Source organism: Podarcis melisellensis (assembly GCF_964234715.1).
Source record: "Podarcis melisellensis genome assembly, chromosome: 3".
Lineage (NCBI taxonomy): Eukaryota > Metazoa > Chordata > Lepidosauria > Squamata > Lacertidae > Podarcis > Podarcis melisellensis.
This window is the reverse complement of record NC_138530.1, coordinates 52,830,737-52,848,720: the sequence shown is the minus strand read 5'-3', so window position 1 is coordinate 52,848,720 and position 17,984 is coordinate 52,830,737. Positions and strand designations below refer to the sequence as shown.

Genomic DNA, 17,984 nt, shown 5'->3' with positions numbered 1-17,984 from the left:
ACCTTCACTGACGCAGCTTCAATAAAGAAAGAGGGAGAGAGAGAGGGAGAGAGAGAGAGAGGGAGAGAGAAAGTATACTACACTTAACAGAAAATGGATATAAAAATAAATTGGACTTGATAGTATCCCTTGCAGGGGCAGTATCCTTTTCCTCCATGCCCACAACTCTCCTGAAAATGATATACAGTATACTACTCTCAACATGTTCCAGAAAAACATGGGATTCTAGGAGAACCACTGCAAAATGCAGGTGATGTGATTGCATACATTAGAGAACATCAAAAACCTTCCTTGCTTGCCATAGAAAACTAGCCTTGAGATGGAAGTTTAAGCAGGATTAGAATGGTGCTCTCTGGGATGCTATCTCTTAACAGGTAGGGAGGGTTTAAAACATATGTGTTGAGAGTGGAATCTCACAATTCATCCTCTCCCAGCAATCTGCATTTTGAAATAGTACAGTGGTGAATTGAGAGATAAAAGCAGTCTGAATGCCTGATCCTGTGTGTGAGTGTGTCTTGCTGCTTGTAACACCTTAATTGGATATAGACTTGGACAGTAGTGAAATCAGTGCAGGGAACTGCTTCTTAAATGCAATCTTAAAATGCTGTACCATTTTTCTAGTTCAGTGATCGTACCAGTCCATAAAAAGGGTCCCCCTGCAGACCCAGAGAATTATCGGAACATCAGCCTTTTGTCTGTCATCGGGAAAATCTATGCAAAATTTTTGCTGTCTAAGCTGTCCCATTGGGCATGCGACTCAAACTTGATTGGCCATGAGCAAGCGGGCTTTAGGAACAATTATTCGACCACTGACCATATGGTAATTATGTATCATCTTGCCAGAAAATATTCTGCCCCGAGTCGGGGGCGCCTATGTGTTGCTTTCATAGACTTAAAGGCCGCCTTCGACAGTATCCCAAGAAACTGTCTATGGAAGAAATTAGAGAGATGGGGCATAGATAGAAGGCTGTTATGGCCTATAACCCAATTACACCACGGGTCGTCGGCTAGAGTGAGACTTACACCGGCGGGAAACCTATCCAATGAGGTCCCAATAAATAGAGGAGTGCGCCAAGGCTGCATTTTGGCCCCACTCCTCTTCAACTTGTTTATTAGCGACATGAAGCTCTTTCTGAGTGAATCTCAAACCAACATTCATGCCCCCCGCCTAGCTGATTTTCGCTGCCCTCTGCTCTTATATGCTGACAATGCAGCGATCCTTTCCTACTCTAGAGTCGGTTTATGCAGAGCCCTAAAGATTTTTGCGGCTTACTGCAAACTCAACCACCTGACAATTAATCATGGAAAATCTAAAGTACTGGTCTTTACCAGGTCTCGGAAAACTTACAGCTGGAAGTTAGATGGTGTCCAATTAGAACAGGTTTTCAAATTTAAATACCTGGGAGTCTTTTTCCACTATAACCTAAGCTGGAAGCCACAGATACAGTATTTACTGAACAAAGGGAAAACAATATTTTACACTCTACTCCAATTTTTTGCGGCCGACGGAGCCTCCCACATCCCTTCTGCATTGAAGGTGTACCACGCAAAAGTGGTTTCCACCCTCTGTTATGCTGCCCCGCTCTGGGCCCCAGGGTCCAATTTAACATCGCTGGGGACATTGCAGAATCAGTTTCTCCGTCGCCTCCTGAAACTCCCCATGTGTGTGAGCAATGCAGCCATACATCTGGAGTTAAGGATTGCATCATTGGAGACGGTCATCTGGAAGCGAGTCTTTGGCTATTGGCTGTCCAGCTGGCATAGGCTTCCCGACCATTACCTCTTTCAGTGCCTCTGGCGGGATGACTTTGTTAACCCGTGGGTAGGAAAAATCCATGCCAAACTTTTGAGCATCGGAATTTCCCCAGCGGACTCCTTAAAGATGAACCTACGCTCAGCCAAAAGCCTTATCGAGCAAAGATTAGCAGACATTGAAAATCAACACAACCTCTCCAGGGGTGGGGGTGTCTGCTCTCCCAGGTATCACGGAATAACCCCACCACTTGGCCTTCCATCATACATGTCATCTCTTTCATCTGCACCACACCGACTTGCTTTTATTCGTGCAAGGTTCAATGTTTTTCCATCGAACCTGTTGAGCTACAGATTTTCCAAGGGTTTGGTGTCTCCGGTATGCGAGTGTGATGGGAAAACAGTTGAATCTCTTCCTCATATAATGTTCAACTGTCCCTTACATAGCATAGCTAGGACTAAATTCCTGGGTCCTGCTTTACTGCGCTTGGTTGGCAGGCCTGTTGAGTCACATGCCGCACTGCTCTTGCAGGATACAGATCCTTCTGTAACTCTGCAGGTGGCGAGATTCCTGAATGCGGTTATCTCACACACAAAAACCACCAAAAAATTACAACAACAACAAAAACTAATCGGACAGTCATGATGAGAGTGCATGACGGATCTCATCTCCAGTTCTCCTTTTTCTGTGAACCGTCCCTTGGATCTTTCCGGGCCCTAAGCCGTTACTGTCACTGTTCAATGACCACCCTTGCATCGTGGTGTTCCCCTTCTGTTGTTAGATGTACCGGTTTTTATGCTTCTGTGCATTTATGTTTGTACATATTTTATGGGCTAATAGCCGTAAATAAATAAATTCTAGTTCAGTCATCTGAGTGTTAGTGAAGTACAACGAAGCTATATCATGCTGTTCATGTTTTTGCTTCTTATAGGCTTCCAGGTGTTTGAAATACAGCTGATTCTAAGACGAGCTATTCAAGATATTTGGACGATTCCTTTAGGAGGTCAAAAAGTGAGTTTCATATTGTTGTGTTTAAAATGGAACTGGTGCATTCATGGCATCCAAGTCCTAGGAATACGGACATCTTGTCTCTACCATTGTGCAGGTTTCCATATATGGAACTTTGAGAATTCTTCTAAACTTTTGGCAGGAGTGTATAAATACAATTTGGCTCGTATTTTTCCTGAGGTTATATCTTTCTAAATAAAGGTCTTTAGGTCGCTGGAGGCAGAACACAAAATTGGCTCTGTTATACTTTACTAGGCTGCCTCCCTGTTAGCCATTTATGGTACATCTGTTCATTATTTGGACTCATTCCATTCTGGGTTCAGCCCTAGCGACAGAACTGAGTTGGCATTGATCACCCTAATGGATTACCTTTGCAGAGAGTGGGAGAGGGGGAGTGAGAACTTGATAGCTTGATCTGCTCTGAGGAATGAGAATTGGGGACACTGTATTTCAGTGGTTCCAATCCTACCTTCAGGACCGAGTCCGAAGAGCAGCCTTGGGAAGAGTGCCTTTCATCCCCCTGACAACTATGCTGTGGGCTGCCATAGGGAGTATTTTATATCCAGTGCTATTTAATAACTATATGAAGGCATTGGGAGTAGACAAGAGGAGGTTTCCAACAAGGTACTATCAGTCTACTTATGACACTCAGTTCAGTTTCTCCATAACATGTGAATCAAGAGGGGCTGTACAATCCCTGGGCCATTGCCTGGATGCAGTGGTGAAATAGTTGAGGAATAAGAAGCTAAGCTTGAATCCTGGCAAGACAGAGGCACTCTGAGGGAGTTGTACCTGCGTCTAAGAAATTGGTTAGTTGCCTGCTGTGGGATGGGCTTGCACTTCATCTGAAGCAGCAAGTTTGTGGTTTTGGGGTACTTCTCGATCCAGCGTTGTCACTGGAGGCACAGGAAGCAGTTTGTCTGCTATGGCCATTCCTGGACCAAAGTACAAAGCTGTGATGAAATCTCAGCAGTTTATGCATGTGGGCTGATCCATAGGTGGTGCACAAAGCACACATTTGCCAGCATACAGTTTCTGTCCTGTCTTGCTTCAGGTGATGGTGAAGAAGATGAGTCCACAGCATCGCTGGGAGCTGGAAAATACTTCTTACGATTCTTGTCGGAGAGAGCAAATTCTGTTCTCTGCAAGGGGATTCACCAACCTTTTCCAGACACTAGTTAAAGCAAAGAAGGTAGATCCCACTTTCTTTAGGTTTTTTAAAAAATAAAATAACAATTCAGATGTAAAGTCACAGTAGTAGAAAATTCAAAATAACTTTTGAAAAGCTTAACAGAATATGTATATCTATATAAAGTTATACAGGTGATATCAATGAAATGTGTACTGTCCTAGTAATAGTTGAATTTTTATATATGAAATGACCAGAGCCATTGAAATTCAGCTGGTGATCTGTGATAAGCTCAATAAACTGATCCTCACTAGGCCTTTATTTAGTAAATTGCATTTGCTTTCTTAAAGGGCCTAGTATAAAACATACTACCATTAACCACTGTTCAGCAGTGCTGTGTTTTTGACAATCTTACCTTTTCTCTCTGCAGCCACTGGTGGGACACAATATGCTGATGGATCTTCTGCATCTGCATGAGAATTTTTACAAGCCCCTCCCTGGTAATGTCACTTCCAGCTTCAATCACAAAGAGACTTTTGTATCCTTCCCCCAGTAGGATCCTTGCTCCTGATCCTTACCTTTGCTTTAGGAACTGATCTATTTCTGGTTATTGGTCAAGCTATTGTCAGCAGCTTAGTTGTTCATTAACAAGCAAACATCGCCATCTTCTCTCTCATTTTTTTTTAAAGAAAACTACGATGAATTTAAGAAGAACATACATGCCCTGTTTCCGGTTGTCATGGACACAAAGAACATAGCAAAGGCCACCTGGAAGGTAACTCTCATAGGCTGCTGATGCTCAAGATTGCCTCTCCTCTTGCCGCCCTCACTGTGTCAATGTGAGGGTCCATGGCTCAGCAAATAAGCACATAGTTTGTATGCAGAATGTCCTAGGTTCAGTCCTCAGCAAACGATCTTGGCTACAACTAAGAAATGCCTTTTGCTTAAAACATTGGTGGGCCTCTGCTGGTCAGAGTAGACAAGACTGGCCTAGAATAATTTAAAGCCTGGCAGTTCCATATGTTCAGAAAATGAGCAAGGAAACTCAGCTTTTGCCTCCTTCCCAAAGAGCAGTGACAACTTCTGTTTGTTGTTCACTATTTCTTCCCAGAAGTGGAGCAGCAATCCGCATTAGTGGTACTTGAGGGTTCTTAGTGCCATCCTGTTGTTGGGATAGTGACTCTTGTCTCTTGTAATGCCAGTGTTTTTCCCACATGAAGGCAAAATGTGCGCTGCAGACAGGACAATTCATAGTGTTGGTGCTGACCTTTAAAGCCCAAACGGCCTCGGTCCTGTATACCTGAAGGAGCATCTCCACCCCCATCGTTCAGCCCAGACACTGAGGTCCAGCTCCGAGGGCCTTCTGGCGGTTCCCTCCCTGCAAGAAGTGAGGTTGCAGGGAATGAGGCAGAGGGCCTTTTCGGTGGTGGTGCCCGCCCTGTGGAATGCCCTCCCATCAGATGTTAAGGAAACAAACAACTATTTGACTTTTATAAGACATCTGCAGGCAGCCCTGTTTAGGGAAGTTTTAAATGTTTGGTGTTTTATTGTGTTTTTAATATTCTGTTGGGAGCCACCCAGAGTGGCTGGGGAAACCCAGCCAGATAGGCAGGATATTATTATTATTATTATTATTATTATTAATTAGAGTTAAATTCCTGACTGTGGTTGTAATTGTCACATTCAGCAGGGCTTTAGGGGAAGGGTGCATTATGGGACTTGACAGGTTTTCTTTGGTGTGGTTGGCATTCCCAAGCTTGTATACTTGGATGCCTTGGGAACAACATGATAGGCTCAATGATTGGGGGCGGAGGAAGTGCTGAAACTGTATGGCCAAACAAGTGGAAACCTTGTCTTTTGAGTCAGTGTGTGAATGAGAAGGTGATAGCACAACAGTTTCTAGTCTCGGGTTACGGCTTTGATGTTCTATTCCTAAGGGCATATTGTATGTTACAATCCTGGTATGGCTGCTGCTAAGATTTCTTCCTGTGCGCATCCCAGTTGCATGAAATGGCATACAGAACATTTCAAAGTAGCTGATTAATGATGAGACACAAGTACCTCCAATTGACTGACCCACAGTGAACCTCTAGTTCCAGTTGTTCAGTAAATGTGCAGTAATCCTGTATCTTTATGAGGATAATGATCTTGGAGGGGTCAGGGCCTTAGAAGACAAACAATGGTATAGGAAGCTTCAAGAACAGACATGTTGCACTGGAGTAGTTGATGTCCTATGCACTGCAATCCATTGTTACTTTGTGAACCTCCAGCTCTTTCCATGTCACCAAAAAGCTTTAAAAAATTCTTCCTTTTAAACAGGAGTTCCAGTTTCCTCGAGCTGAAAATCTTTTGGAGCTTTATAAAGTTCTGAACGGGTGAGTCATTTTATTTGTGTGTGCGTGTGTCGCCATTGGTTTTATCACTAAGTTAGCCTGTCTGAAAAAGAAATACAACAAGTTGTTCCAGAATTCAATCAGGATTTTTTGGGGGGGTGTGGAGGTAATGTCCTGCAGATGTTGACCCTGTGATCAGTTTAGATTAGGGGAGATGGTACTTTGTTCTTCTGTCAAATGTCTCTGAAGAAATTATACATTGTTTGCCCACTAGTCCTGTATCTTCTGAGTGAAGTGGCCCTCTTAGGCTGCAGATCTCAGGGTAACATTAAGGGGCAGTGAATGGACAACTGTAGAATTTGTCTGTAGAATTTAAGACCATGGGAAACATAATTACAGATTGGGGAAGGGGCTTAACACCTGATAGGAGAAAAATAAAATTGTTGCCTTCTTCCAGTTTTGAAAATGTTTTGCAATGCACAGTGATTAACACCTAAGGTAAAGGGACCCCTGACCATTAGGTCCAGTCATGACTGACTCTGGGGTTGCGGCGCTCATCTCACTTTACTAGCCGAGAGAGCCGGCATACAGCTTCCGGGTCATGTGGCCAGCATGACTAAGCAGTTTCTGGCGAACTAGAGCAGCACATGGAAACGCCATTTACCTTCCCACCGGAGCGGTACCTATTTATCTACTTGTACTTTGAGGTGCTTTCGAACTGCTAGGTTGGCAGGAGCAGGGACTGAGCAACAGGAGCTCACACCGCCTCAGGGATTCGAACCGCGACCTTCTGATCGGCTAGTCCTAGGCTCTGTGGTTTAACCCACAGCGCCACCCGCATCCCTCAATTATCACCTATCTGACCACAATTGGTTTTTTAAATAATTCAAACATCCCTTGCCTCTTCTAAAAGAAAAAGACAGCCCAGTGTTTCTATTTCCCTGGAAAGGCAAGACAAGGAGGACATACAATAACTTTTATATAAATAGGCACAATGGCTATATTCTACTTCCACTGTTGGAAGTAATATACCTTTGAATACCAGTTGCTATTCCATTCAGGTTGTAGTTGCGGGCTTCCCATGGGCATCTGGTTGGCCACTGATAGAACAGGATCCTGGACTTGGGTCTTATCCAGCAGGGCTCTTCTTAAGAACTGAAAGCTTGACAATTGATACCTTTCAGCAGTGATGTGAATCCCACAAACCAGCCTTGTCCAGAGATCTTTCATGCAAGCGACTGCCTCAGATACGGTATGTCTGGCTATGGAAACAAATTATTGGCATGTAGTCATTAACCTGAATAAGTACTACAATTTATACGTTTTCAGTTGCTTTCATCACAGAGCAAAGTTACGAGGAGCTTTGAACAGGATTGTGATGCACATAGCTTTGCATTTCTATCCCTTGCAGCACACATGTACCAAACTGTTCGTTCTGCCCTTGTTCCCTACCTACTACTGCAGTCCACAACACTGGGAAAATAGATGCTTAAGGCATTCTGCAAGGCCAAAATCAGCAGTGAAACTCCGACAGGCTTTGCATGATACCACTTCTACTGCCAGACCAAACTCAAGTGGGATGTGATTGCAACTTAATGATGGGATCTGATGATATTGCTTCAGAATCCTTATAGAGACTGCCATGCTCTGGATTCTTAGAGGTGGGAGGAAAACGGCAACATAAAACAAAGAGAAACACGATAGGTTGTCTGTGGAAGTTGTTTTGGGTCAGATCATTATAGACTGTCTGGGGAGATGTTACCTTTTCTGTTTTGTTGGAAACCTTTCAGCTACAAAGGAGACTCCTCACGAGGCAGCCTATGATGCATTTCTCTGCGGATCAGGTATGGGTGTAATTTTTCGTGTCTAAAATACCCCCTTCCTTTGGCATTGTGCTAGTTCAACATATGGAGCAGTCTGTCTTCTTTGTTAATAAAGAAACTGTGCAGCCGGATGGGTGGGGTAGAAATAATAAATTATTATTATTACTACAAACCTCTTTTGGATATGAACATTTGTGACAGAGGGTTTCAGAGCAAAACTTAATGTTCTTCCTGAATGACCTAATTATTTGTATTTTAAAGTTTCTAACAATTTAGGCACTGTGCAGAGTTTTTTTTAAAAAATAAATAAATAAGCAGCCACTGCCTACAAGCTTACAATCAAATGGATATGACACAAAAGAAATGGAGAAGGAAGAGAAAAGCAAGACAAAAAACTACCACGTATACATACATATCTAATATTGATCAGCTGGAATGGCCACTGGGAAGAAGTGGGCATTTCACTGAGAGAGGTTGTTTACCACTCTCAGTGGAATAGTAGTTTGTCCCAGCTGACCCCATGGAGTGTGCTTTGCAGCCTGTCCTCTCCCTCAGGTGCAGCCAAATATAATTGTGATCATAACTCCTATCCTGTTATTTCTCTTTTCATAGCAAAAGGGGGAGGGGGAACCAGCACGAGCAGAGCTGGAAAAGCTCTTTATGTGCAGTTTTTTCCTTTTTGAAAGTTAGTAAAGGAACTTCTTGTAGATCCTATGCCTCACTCAGCACATGAATGTTACAAAATATTTGAAGACTTCTATTTCCTTTTAGTAGTGATAAGTACCTAGAGTATAAGATACAGTGATTTGGCCTCCCGGATGAGGCCCAATCAAGCCAATGTGCTTTTCTGTTTGAAGCTCTACAAGGCAGTTTTCTTTGTTTCTGCTTTATTGGTTTTAAGCAGGCTTAGGTAGCTAGCAGTTCTTCTTCCAGGAGGTGGTCACCTCAGTCCTTTATAGAGGCAACTAGAAGCTGCAGGGATGCTGTTTACATAACCAGACAGGAGTTATTGCTGCTTTTCCTTTCATGAAACTAGAGAGGTACAGTGGTACCTCGGGTTACATATGCTTCAGGTTACAGATTCTGCTAACCCAGAAATAGTACCTTGGGTTAAGAACTTTGCTTCAGAATGAGAACAGAAATCGTGTGGTGGCAGCAGGAGGTCCCATTAGCTAAAGTGGTGCTTCAGGTTAAGAACAGTTTCAGGTTAAGAATGGACCTCCGGAACGAATTAAGTACTTAACCTGAGGTACAACTGTACCGTGCAAAGATTTCTGCTTGCACAATGGGACTCCCCTCCTCATGTTTGCCCTCAGAACAGTGCAAAGAGGAGGCATTATGGAGTGCTTGTGGAAACAGACGGACTGGGAGAGTGGGACTCTGAATCCCCTCCTAAGTCTTTTTTAGAAAAGTTTTGAGGCCTAAAAGATTGGTGTCTTATTAAATCAATTCTCAGAACAATCTAATTCCTATTTTTGAGCATCAAAAAGCTTTTCTAGGAGCCTCCCCTCTCCACCCCAATTTTGCAGTCTTACCATTTATAAATTGTTAGATGTAACAATGGAATTATTTATTTTTCCAGTTCTTCTGAAAATAGCCCATTTGCTTCTTGACAGAATTTCTTGGTAAGTAAATAGCTTGAATGTTTCCCACGTCTGAATAATCTTCCTCACTGTAGAATGATGGACTTAAAATTGGTTGGAGGTGGCCTAGAAACCTACCAGTTTCATGGGCAGCAGGACTTGCTTCCCTAAGAGCATTGTGTGGTCTTTCCTCCTTGGCATTGTGTTAAAACACATCTGAATGCAGACCAGCAAACTGCGGAAACTTTGGCTTTTATAGAGCTGGGCACACATGCTGATGATCAATTAAGCAAGGACATTTGATTAGCAGCCCCTGTCCGCTACTTAGCCTATTAATTCCTATGGAAGCAGTAGGGGTATACTTAGTTTTTTCTCCATTTTGGCTTTATTTTTGTTAAATAAATAATGACACAGTATATAATATGTCGTGTTGTTGTTCATCTGGGGTTGTATTTACCAAATTTGGGGTTGTATTTACCTGATAATGATTGCTATTATGTCCTGATATGTAAAACCACAGAATTCAATGAGGGTGCACTTTCTTTTTCTTATGACTGTATTTAGTAGTAGCTGCTTGGTGACAGGTTCTGAAAGGTGATTTTAATACTTATAGACAGGGCCTGTCAGCAACAGACCTTAGAAACTGTCATCAAGCACCCTTAAGACCCCCAGAATAAATATCAATATTCTCTTAATGTATAAAATATCCCTTCAATAAAAAAAAAATCCCAGTTATCATACCAAGCTCCATTAAACTCATTCTAAGGCAGGCTTCCTCAATTTTGGCCCTCCAGATGTTTTTGCTAGCAGGACCAGTGGTCAGGGATAGTGGGAATTGTAGTCTCAAAACATCTGGAGAGCCGAGGTTGAGGAAGCCTGTTCTAAGGGACCAGGTAGCAGTGGAAAGGGGTCAAATTGAGGAACTCTTTTCCTTTGGCATGGAGTTCCATGAAATATAAAAATTAAAGAATTTATTGTATTTTATAACATTGGAATGTGTTGTGTGATGGTACTCTAGTTTCAGTTTGCATTATTGGGTGGAGGGAGTTGCTCTGAGGCAGGTAGTAGAAGAGACCTTACCCTTTTCTAAGAAAAATAGTTTTATATATATGCATGCAATCTTGGCATTCCTAAGTTCTTCTAGTATATTATTCCCCACAGAAGATTTATTTTTTACGATCCGCTGCCTCTCCTTAATTTAGTGATCCAACAAGGACTGTTCCCTCGTTTTCTCAGTACCTCGATGTATTGGCTGCATGTGTGAATCAAGTGAACATTATCCGAGCTGGTGTTCAGAAAATAGTGAGTATGAAATGTGAAAAGAGATGGAATAGGAGCAGGGAGCAGGAGCTCTTGTGAGCTCTGTTGTTTTGGAGATAGTTTTGTAGTTTGCATGGCTGAAGCCTGGAATGTTAGAGAATGGAAGATGAGGCAAAGAGTGATGCTAAAAGGTAGACCCTCCAGATGTGTTGCCTCCAGATGTACCTGACCAGTGGTGAGGAATAATGGGAGTCATCATCATCAAACCTTTTATTGGCATCACATACAAACACCCATAGTAAATCAATACAGAGTTACCACCTCCCCAGTGTCACAGAACATTTGTCAAATGAAAAGAGGCAAAACAGTCTAACGTTACATCTCTAGGTCTCCAGGAAGATCAGATGTCTGCAATGTGTTTCTCTGACAAAAAAACAAATAAAGATATTTAGCCACTAACTTGGTGAGCTCCTGATCATTCCCCAGTAATAGAAAATGTATGACCTCCAACTCTGGTTTCCATTTGGGGATGCAGAGTTGATCTAGAAACTGCTGGCGGAGATCAGCATATAGTTTACATTTAAGAAGCACATGAGTAAGAGTTTCCAGCAGTTTCACATAATTTTTATATTTCATAATATAATAGAACCATGCAGTTGCGTAAAGTGGATTTCCCTGACCTAAACCCTGCCTGCTCTGGACGTATGATGTTATTTTCATCAAGCCAAGTAGTTAGTTTATTTAGCAGATGTTTAGCGTACAATTTCCCGATGTTTGACTGTAGACTTATTGGCCGATAGTTGGTTGGCAACTTTTTGTCACCCTTTTAAAAGATTGGGATAATTATAGATTGCTGTCATGAGTTAGGCATGATACCAGATCTATCTATCACAGTGAATAGATCCGCTAGTATAAGCGCCCACCACTCTAACTTGGCTTTGATCAATTCAGATGGAAGAGCATCAGGGCCAGCAGCCTTGCCTGCTTTCATCTGATCAATTTAACTTGTAACTTCGGTAATGGAGACGGGGGGCCACTCATCCGCGAAAGTAAAAATGTCATGGTCCTGACTGTCAGGTGGAATACAGTCATTGAAGAAAACCGCCTTGAAATGCTCTACCCATGACAAAGATGGAATGAATGTCAGTGAATCATCCTGTGTCTGTGGGGAGTCTGCTACAGTCTTCCAAAATTTCTTAGGGTCTTTTGTTAGGATGGCTGAGAGTAGCGTATCCCAACATGCCTGATTATATCTTATCTGGCTAAGCTGGATAGTTTGCCCGAGTTGTTGGAATCTGGATGTGAAGGCGATCTGGCTGCGACATCTGTCACCCCATTGATCACCAGGGTTGATTTGGCTGATCTGGCTGGCTAGGCAGGTGTCCCCTTCCTCCCGCACCGCTCTATGTGCATCCCTCCCGAAGCTGCGCGCTCGGTGGAAGAGGAGGACCATCTCAGATAGAAGGAGTGTACTGTTCTTCGGTCAAGGGAATACGATAGCTGCGCTCCCTTGCTAGAACTTCCAATAATGGGAGTCATAGTCAACATCTAGAGCGTACCATGCTAGCTACACCTGTTGTATTGAATTTGATTCACTGAGAAAAGCAATTAGGAAGTAAAGGAATTTACATGTATATTACATGTGGGCACATGCAAGGACAAAAAGTAATCTCATTTTATTAAAGTACCCCAAACTTTCCAGAAACTGGACAAAACAGTATTTCTTCATGATGAGGAAAGAAAACACATGCCCATGTCATCTGACAGACAATACAAATATTCATAATTTTCATAACAGTGCACTGTTTATCCTGTTTATAATTCTTGATCTTGGAGCTGAGGCAAAAATTGTGTGACTGCATTGTTGTACTTGGTGATGCGGTTTTAGCATACTGAATATGTTTGTATGCACATTTTTATATAGGAGTACAACAGTATAGTTATTATTGCAGTTAATTTATTAATCACCTTCTAAACCAGTGTCTCAAGGCAACACACAAAAAGGAAGTTAAAGACTAAAAAACAATAACAGGAATGTTTTTGCCTGATGCCTTCATTACACATTTTTAGGCACCAGGGCAAAAGCCTTCCTCCTCTCTCAGGCCTTTGGCTAATTAAGCAATCTGTGGCTTTTTAAACAGTGCCGGGTGGTATATTGTTTTTGGTTGTTGTTGTCGTTGATGATGCTGATGCCGATGATAATAATAATAATAGTGGGCAACCAGAGCAAACCCTGCAAGCAAGGCATTATAGGTTGGCAGTAGTTTGCCCCCACAAGTTTGCCCCTAGCCACTGTGTTCTGCCCCAGATGCAGCCTCTGAAGGGTAGCCCGGCATAGAACAAATTGCAGGATCCAGCCATGAGGTTGGCAATGCATGGGCAACCATGTTCAAGCTATCCCAATCCAGGAACAGGAAAAGCTGTTGGTAAAAGGCACTCCTAGCCACTGAGGACACCAGCAAACAATAAAAGGACTTGTATTCCAAAAAAAGTCAGTCTACAACATCCTTGGCTCTTCCCTTCCTCAATCTAGCTAACAGTTCTTCATAGTGTGATCCCTTGCGAGGTCCGGGGCCTGGCTGCGACAACCAATGAGGGTGAGTGGACTTGCCCCTTCCACCCTTCCAGAGCCGTAACCCCAGGGTGCTCAAACCACAAACAAATAACAAGAACTGTTTTGGGGGGTGTTCAATGTGACTGATTTTTAATCAAAATAACCACCGAAACCTGATGTTAAGCATTAATGTTAAACCACCAATTCTAAACTACCATGGTGTTTGTGTGTGTTGTGTTTGGCATAGTTTATTGAAATGGTTCATAATACCGTACTTAGAACCTTTTGTGAATCTTCCTCATGGTGCCTTCAGTAGCTGAAGGGTTAACTTCATTCTTTCCTTAGAATTTTTCCGGTATGGATGACCCTATAAAGCTTCCACCACACCTTATCATTAATGTGCGAGGATGGCCTGGGGTTGATGAAGAGCAGATCTATCGGGAGTTTAAAATCTTCTGCAGATTTGATGTGCGGCGGCTAAAGAGGAACCAGTTTCTCTTACTCTCCAATAATTTTAAAAAGTATGTGATCAAAAACCACCTTCTCTCTACCTTAGCAGTTGTTATTCTGCCAGTTTTCTCTGATATATGTTGGACCAGACAGAGTCTCATTCCAAAACATCTGGAGCAGCAGGGGAAGTATATGCTTATACTCTGCTCAATAGCCGCACCCATGTATTCTGCTGGGTACTGTATTTGAAATGCTTGCAAATCCAAGGGTGCAAGAAACACAATGATACCCTTCGGAAGTGGGGGAAATCCAGTGTGCACATATTTTCAAATTTAATGTAATTTCATATATGTATATAATATATATGTTTTCAAGAATTTACAAATACAAATCTTACAATGTCATCCTTCCAATACAAATACAAATTAAGCTTCCCTCCCTCCTTTTGTGGTTTCTACTCTTATTGAAATTTTTAACACTGCATTTTCCACTTTACTCCATTTCTTAATTATTCTACAATTAATAATACTTTTAAGCTAACCCTACCAACGCACTTAGTTGTATACCACGATTTTTCAAATACTGTATTCCACAAATATTCCGCACTCCTTAATCATTCCCCCCCCCTTGTTTTCTTAACACACCCGTTAATTTTGGCATTTTGGCATAATCCATCAAATTGATCAGCCACTCTTACTTTGTTGGAACAACAGCCTCTTTCCACCTCTGGGCAAAGACCATTCTGGCTGCGGTTGTAGCATACATAAATAAGTTTCTACGGTCCTTTGGATTTTCTGTATTCACTATCCCTAAAAGAAAAGCTGCTGGTTTTGTTTTGTTTTGTTTTACTAAAAGTTATTTTGAACATTGTCTTCAATTTATTATACGTAGATCATTTCCCAGAAGGCTTTTGTTCGTTTACAGGACTTTACATTTCCAACACAAATAAATACCAGGAGATAAATACCATCTATACATCATTTTCATATAATTTTCTTTCAGTGTACATAACATGCTGTGAATTTTCAATCAACATTCCACAACTTATCCCATGCAGCCATTTCAATATTGTGACCAATGTCTCTTGCCCATTGAATCATCACAGATTTCACCTGCTCATCTTTTGTCTCCCATTCTAACAACATTTTATACATTATAGAAATTACTTTGTCAGTATTCCCTAGTACTGCTCTCTCAAATTGCTTAATGCAATTTCCAGGACATCTTGGAGGGATTGCTAGTAAAGCAGAGAAAATAGAAACTTTTCTTCAGATTCTTTTTTTTTTTTTACAAGATCAAAACATATATGTATTAGACTTTAAAAAGTATTTTTGTATTTGCACTCATGGGGTTTTGTAGGGCCATAGGTTGCCCGCCCTTGCTGTATTATTAAATGGCAGCAGACAGAGGAGTATATGGTTACTTCAAATTCAAGCAGCGCCTGAAGGAGGATATTCTCAGGGCTTGCTTGCTCTCAAGTGGGGGGGAGGGCGGGCAGGATGGCACAGGAAAGGCTGACATTGCAAATTGCCCTAACCTGGGTTTGTACTGGGGTTGATCTTGGGAGTGGCTGGGAGGTATTCTCTTTAATTTTTTTTAGTTAATTTCCCCCAAAAGTTGTAGAAGCGTATAAACAAAACCATCACACACCTCCTCTTTGGTTGTGGGCTCAAAAGTGGGAAGAGAAGGGCACTTTTTGTTTTGTTTTTTTCCTTAATAATAATAATAATAATAATAATAATAATAATAAATTGTTTATATCCCACCCTCCCCAGCCGAAGCTGGGCTCAGAGTGGCTAACAACAGTAAAAGTAACACAGTTTAGCTAAAATCACAATCAATTAATAGAAATACAATCTAAAATCAATTCATTCTAAAATCAATTCAGAATCAAATTAAGGGCAACCATTGGGGTAGAGTTCTGTGAGGATTACCAAAGGAGGGGGGTCAGACTGTGCCTCGGCCAAAGGCGTGGTGGAACAGCTCTGTCTTGCAGGCCCTGTGGAAAGATGTCAAGTCCCGCTATAAATAGGGGGAGAAAGAGGGTGTGTAGGTAGATGGAGCCTGCCCTCCCTCATGGCAGACAGTCAACATGTGAGCGTGAGAGCTGCAAGAATAGGGATGAGTGACGGTGTGTTTAGTATGTGTTGTCCATAAATAAATGGCAGGTGGGTAGAGTCTCTTTTGGAAGGGAATTGTCCGGTGAAAACAGCAGTTGGATCAACAGATTTACAGCTTCAAACAGCACCAGTTTGGGTCCAGAAGCTAATTTTTGGCTATCAGATCATTCTTCTTCTTTGTAGGTCAAAGTTGTACTTTTCTTAATTATTCTTACAGTGTCAGAACGGTTTTGAGAGAATATAAAAATCATCCCAGCGTGCAGATTTCCCCATACCACCACTGGAGGCATTCTCCACAAGTGAATTTCTTCCTTCAGTAAGTAAAGTTAACTTTATACATAATCTCATTTTTTATTATTATTAATAGAGGCCTTGATAAAACTTAGCTTTTTAAAGTTATATTTCCCCCCACCCACCCAAAAGTGAGGGAAGAGAGACTGAAATAAATCCCTTCCTATTCTTGACAGTTTGCTGCAAAGCATGGATCTGGGTATAGTATAATACATGTAGCAATTCTATATCTGCACTCAGTTTTATTTTCAGTACTTTAGGAGGTGGGAGACAAAAACTAAGGTGGTGATTAAGGGTGTCTGGAAAAGGTACATTTTTTGGACTTTTTTAAAAAAAGAGAACTGTTTTTATTGTTGGTTTTGATATTTCTTGTGAAGCGCTTAAAGGTTTTACTACAATCAAACAGTATATAATTTTTGGTATAAAAATAGACATTGGAAGTCATGCTTGTGAAAGTGAATATAAAAACAGAGTTGGGGAGGGCTCAAAATGTTGATTGTTGTGGCTGATGTTCTCCTGGAAATTCTTCTCTCTTTTCAGAATTTGTGGCGTTGTGACCTCTTGGTCTCTGCTGGCATTCTTCCTTGGAGGATCTGCCAATTATGCTTCGTAAGCAATCATCTACTGGAAGCATTTTTATCTGCTGTGTGTCCTTTTCTTCCTCATCATCACTGTAAGCGATACTTACAATATATTAAAATACATTGCATTTCTCTAGTAGTCCCAAACCTATGTGTGGTTCCCAATGTGGGAAGTGCGATGGAAGAGCAGGCCATTGTAAAGTAGCGGATAGGGAGGGGTATATTTCTGTATTAAGATTTTGCTAGAAGACAGTCCATCATTCTCTGTTCCCAGCTACATCTCAATCTGAATAATTGTGGTCTTTCAGACAGTAGATAGCTGCCCATAAATTTTCTCCCTTCTTTCTTTCCTCTCCTCCACTATGATTCTTTCTGGTTTTTGTATAAATCGGCTACTCTCTGATCCTTCTTTTCTGTGGCTTTTGCCAAAGTTTATGTCGTGATTTGAGAATTCAGTCACATTCTGTAGTCGTCCAATCACTGCAACACACTTCAAAGGTTTTTTTGGTAAGGTTAACATTTTTTAACCTTCCACAGGTCTACCTCTCCTTCAACGTCCTTTTTCTTGACCCCCTGACATAGCAGAAATGGACAAGTAGCCTCTGGCGCAAATAAAAGATGCAGTTGACTCTGCTGTAGATCTTGGGTAGGTTAGATAGAAGTGACGAACAGCAAGATAAATTATCTGTAATTCATTTATTCTGGAGATTGGAATGCAAGTCAGCACTCCTCTTTATATGAGGAATGTTGTTTGGTTTCTGAGGTGAGGCTATTTTCAAGTCTCCTCTTCGTCTGCTTTGTTGTTTGTTCTGTGTTTGTTTCATAATTCAAAGCTCTCTCTACAAAATCTCTAAGGCTTCCCAGGCGTTTTGCCTGCTCCACCATCCAATAGCAAAATATAAAAAAGGGTTGATGCTGCTGGTTATGGAATCAAATAACACAGAGAATGTAAACACTGGTATTTCTACTATATCATCATGCCAGTAGTCTATATATTCCAAAAGTCTAGCTGATGCATCAAAATTAGAAACAGAAGAACTGTCGCTGCAATCGTCTTGTCGAGCATTGTTTGTGTTTTCTGCTGCTTTTTGATTAAATG

At 41.6% G+C, this 17,984-nt stretch overlaps 1 protein-coding gene and 1 pseudogene across 6 annotated transcripts in view; one reads left to right on the top strand and one right to left on the bottom strand.

Moving 5' to 3' along the window:
- Window positions 1–17,984, top strand: part of PNLDC1 (PARN like ribonuclease domain containing exonuclease 1) — a 48,673-nt gene that overhangs the window by 6,318 nt on the left and 24,371 nt on the right. For 4 of the 5 annotated variants that reach the window (XR_014167187.1, XR_014167188.1, XR_014167189.1 and 1 more), the window contains exons 8-19: window positions 2,685–2,764; window positions 3,816–3,953; window positions 4,321–4,390; window positions 4,580–4,665; window positions 6,210–6,265; window positions 7,408–7,475; window positions 8,014–8,067; window positions 9,629–9,671; window positions 10,832–10,931; window positions 13,789–13,964; window positions 16,231–16,329; window positions 16,845–16,977. Coding sequence is in view for 1 of the 5 variants with exons in the window: in XM_081906883.1 (XP_081763009.1) it covers window positions 2,685–2,764; window positions 3,816–3,953; window positions 4,321–4,390; window positions 4,580–4,665; window positions 6,210–6,265; window positions 7,408–7,475; window positions 8,014–8,067; window positions 9,629–9,671; window positions 10,832–10,931; window positions 13,789–13,964; window positions 16,231–16,329; window positions 16,845–16,917 (1,043 nt within the window). In the remaining 4 variants the exon portion in view is untranslated. Of the gene's footprint in view, window positions 1–2,684; window positions 2,765–3,815; window positions 3,954–4,320; window positions 4,391–4,579; window positions 4,666–6,209; window positions 6,266–7,407; window positions 7,476–8,013; window positions 8,068–9,628; window positions 9,672–10,831; window positions 10,932–13,788; window positions 13,965–16,230; window positions 16,330–16,844; window positions 17,033–17,984 lie in introns of those variants that run through there. The other variant, XM_081906883.1, reaches the window with a different exon arrangement.
- LOC309366300 (proto-oncogene Mas-like) overlaps window positions 17,090–17,984 on the bottom strand; it is a 29,122-nt pseudogene continuing 28,227 nt past the window's right edge. The window contains exon 5 of the transcript XR_014173454.1: window positions 17,090–17,978. The product of XR_014173454.1 is annotated as a proto-oncogene Mas-like (transcript). The remainder of the gene's footprint in view (window positions 17,979–17,984) is intronic.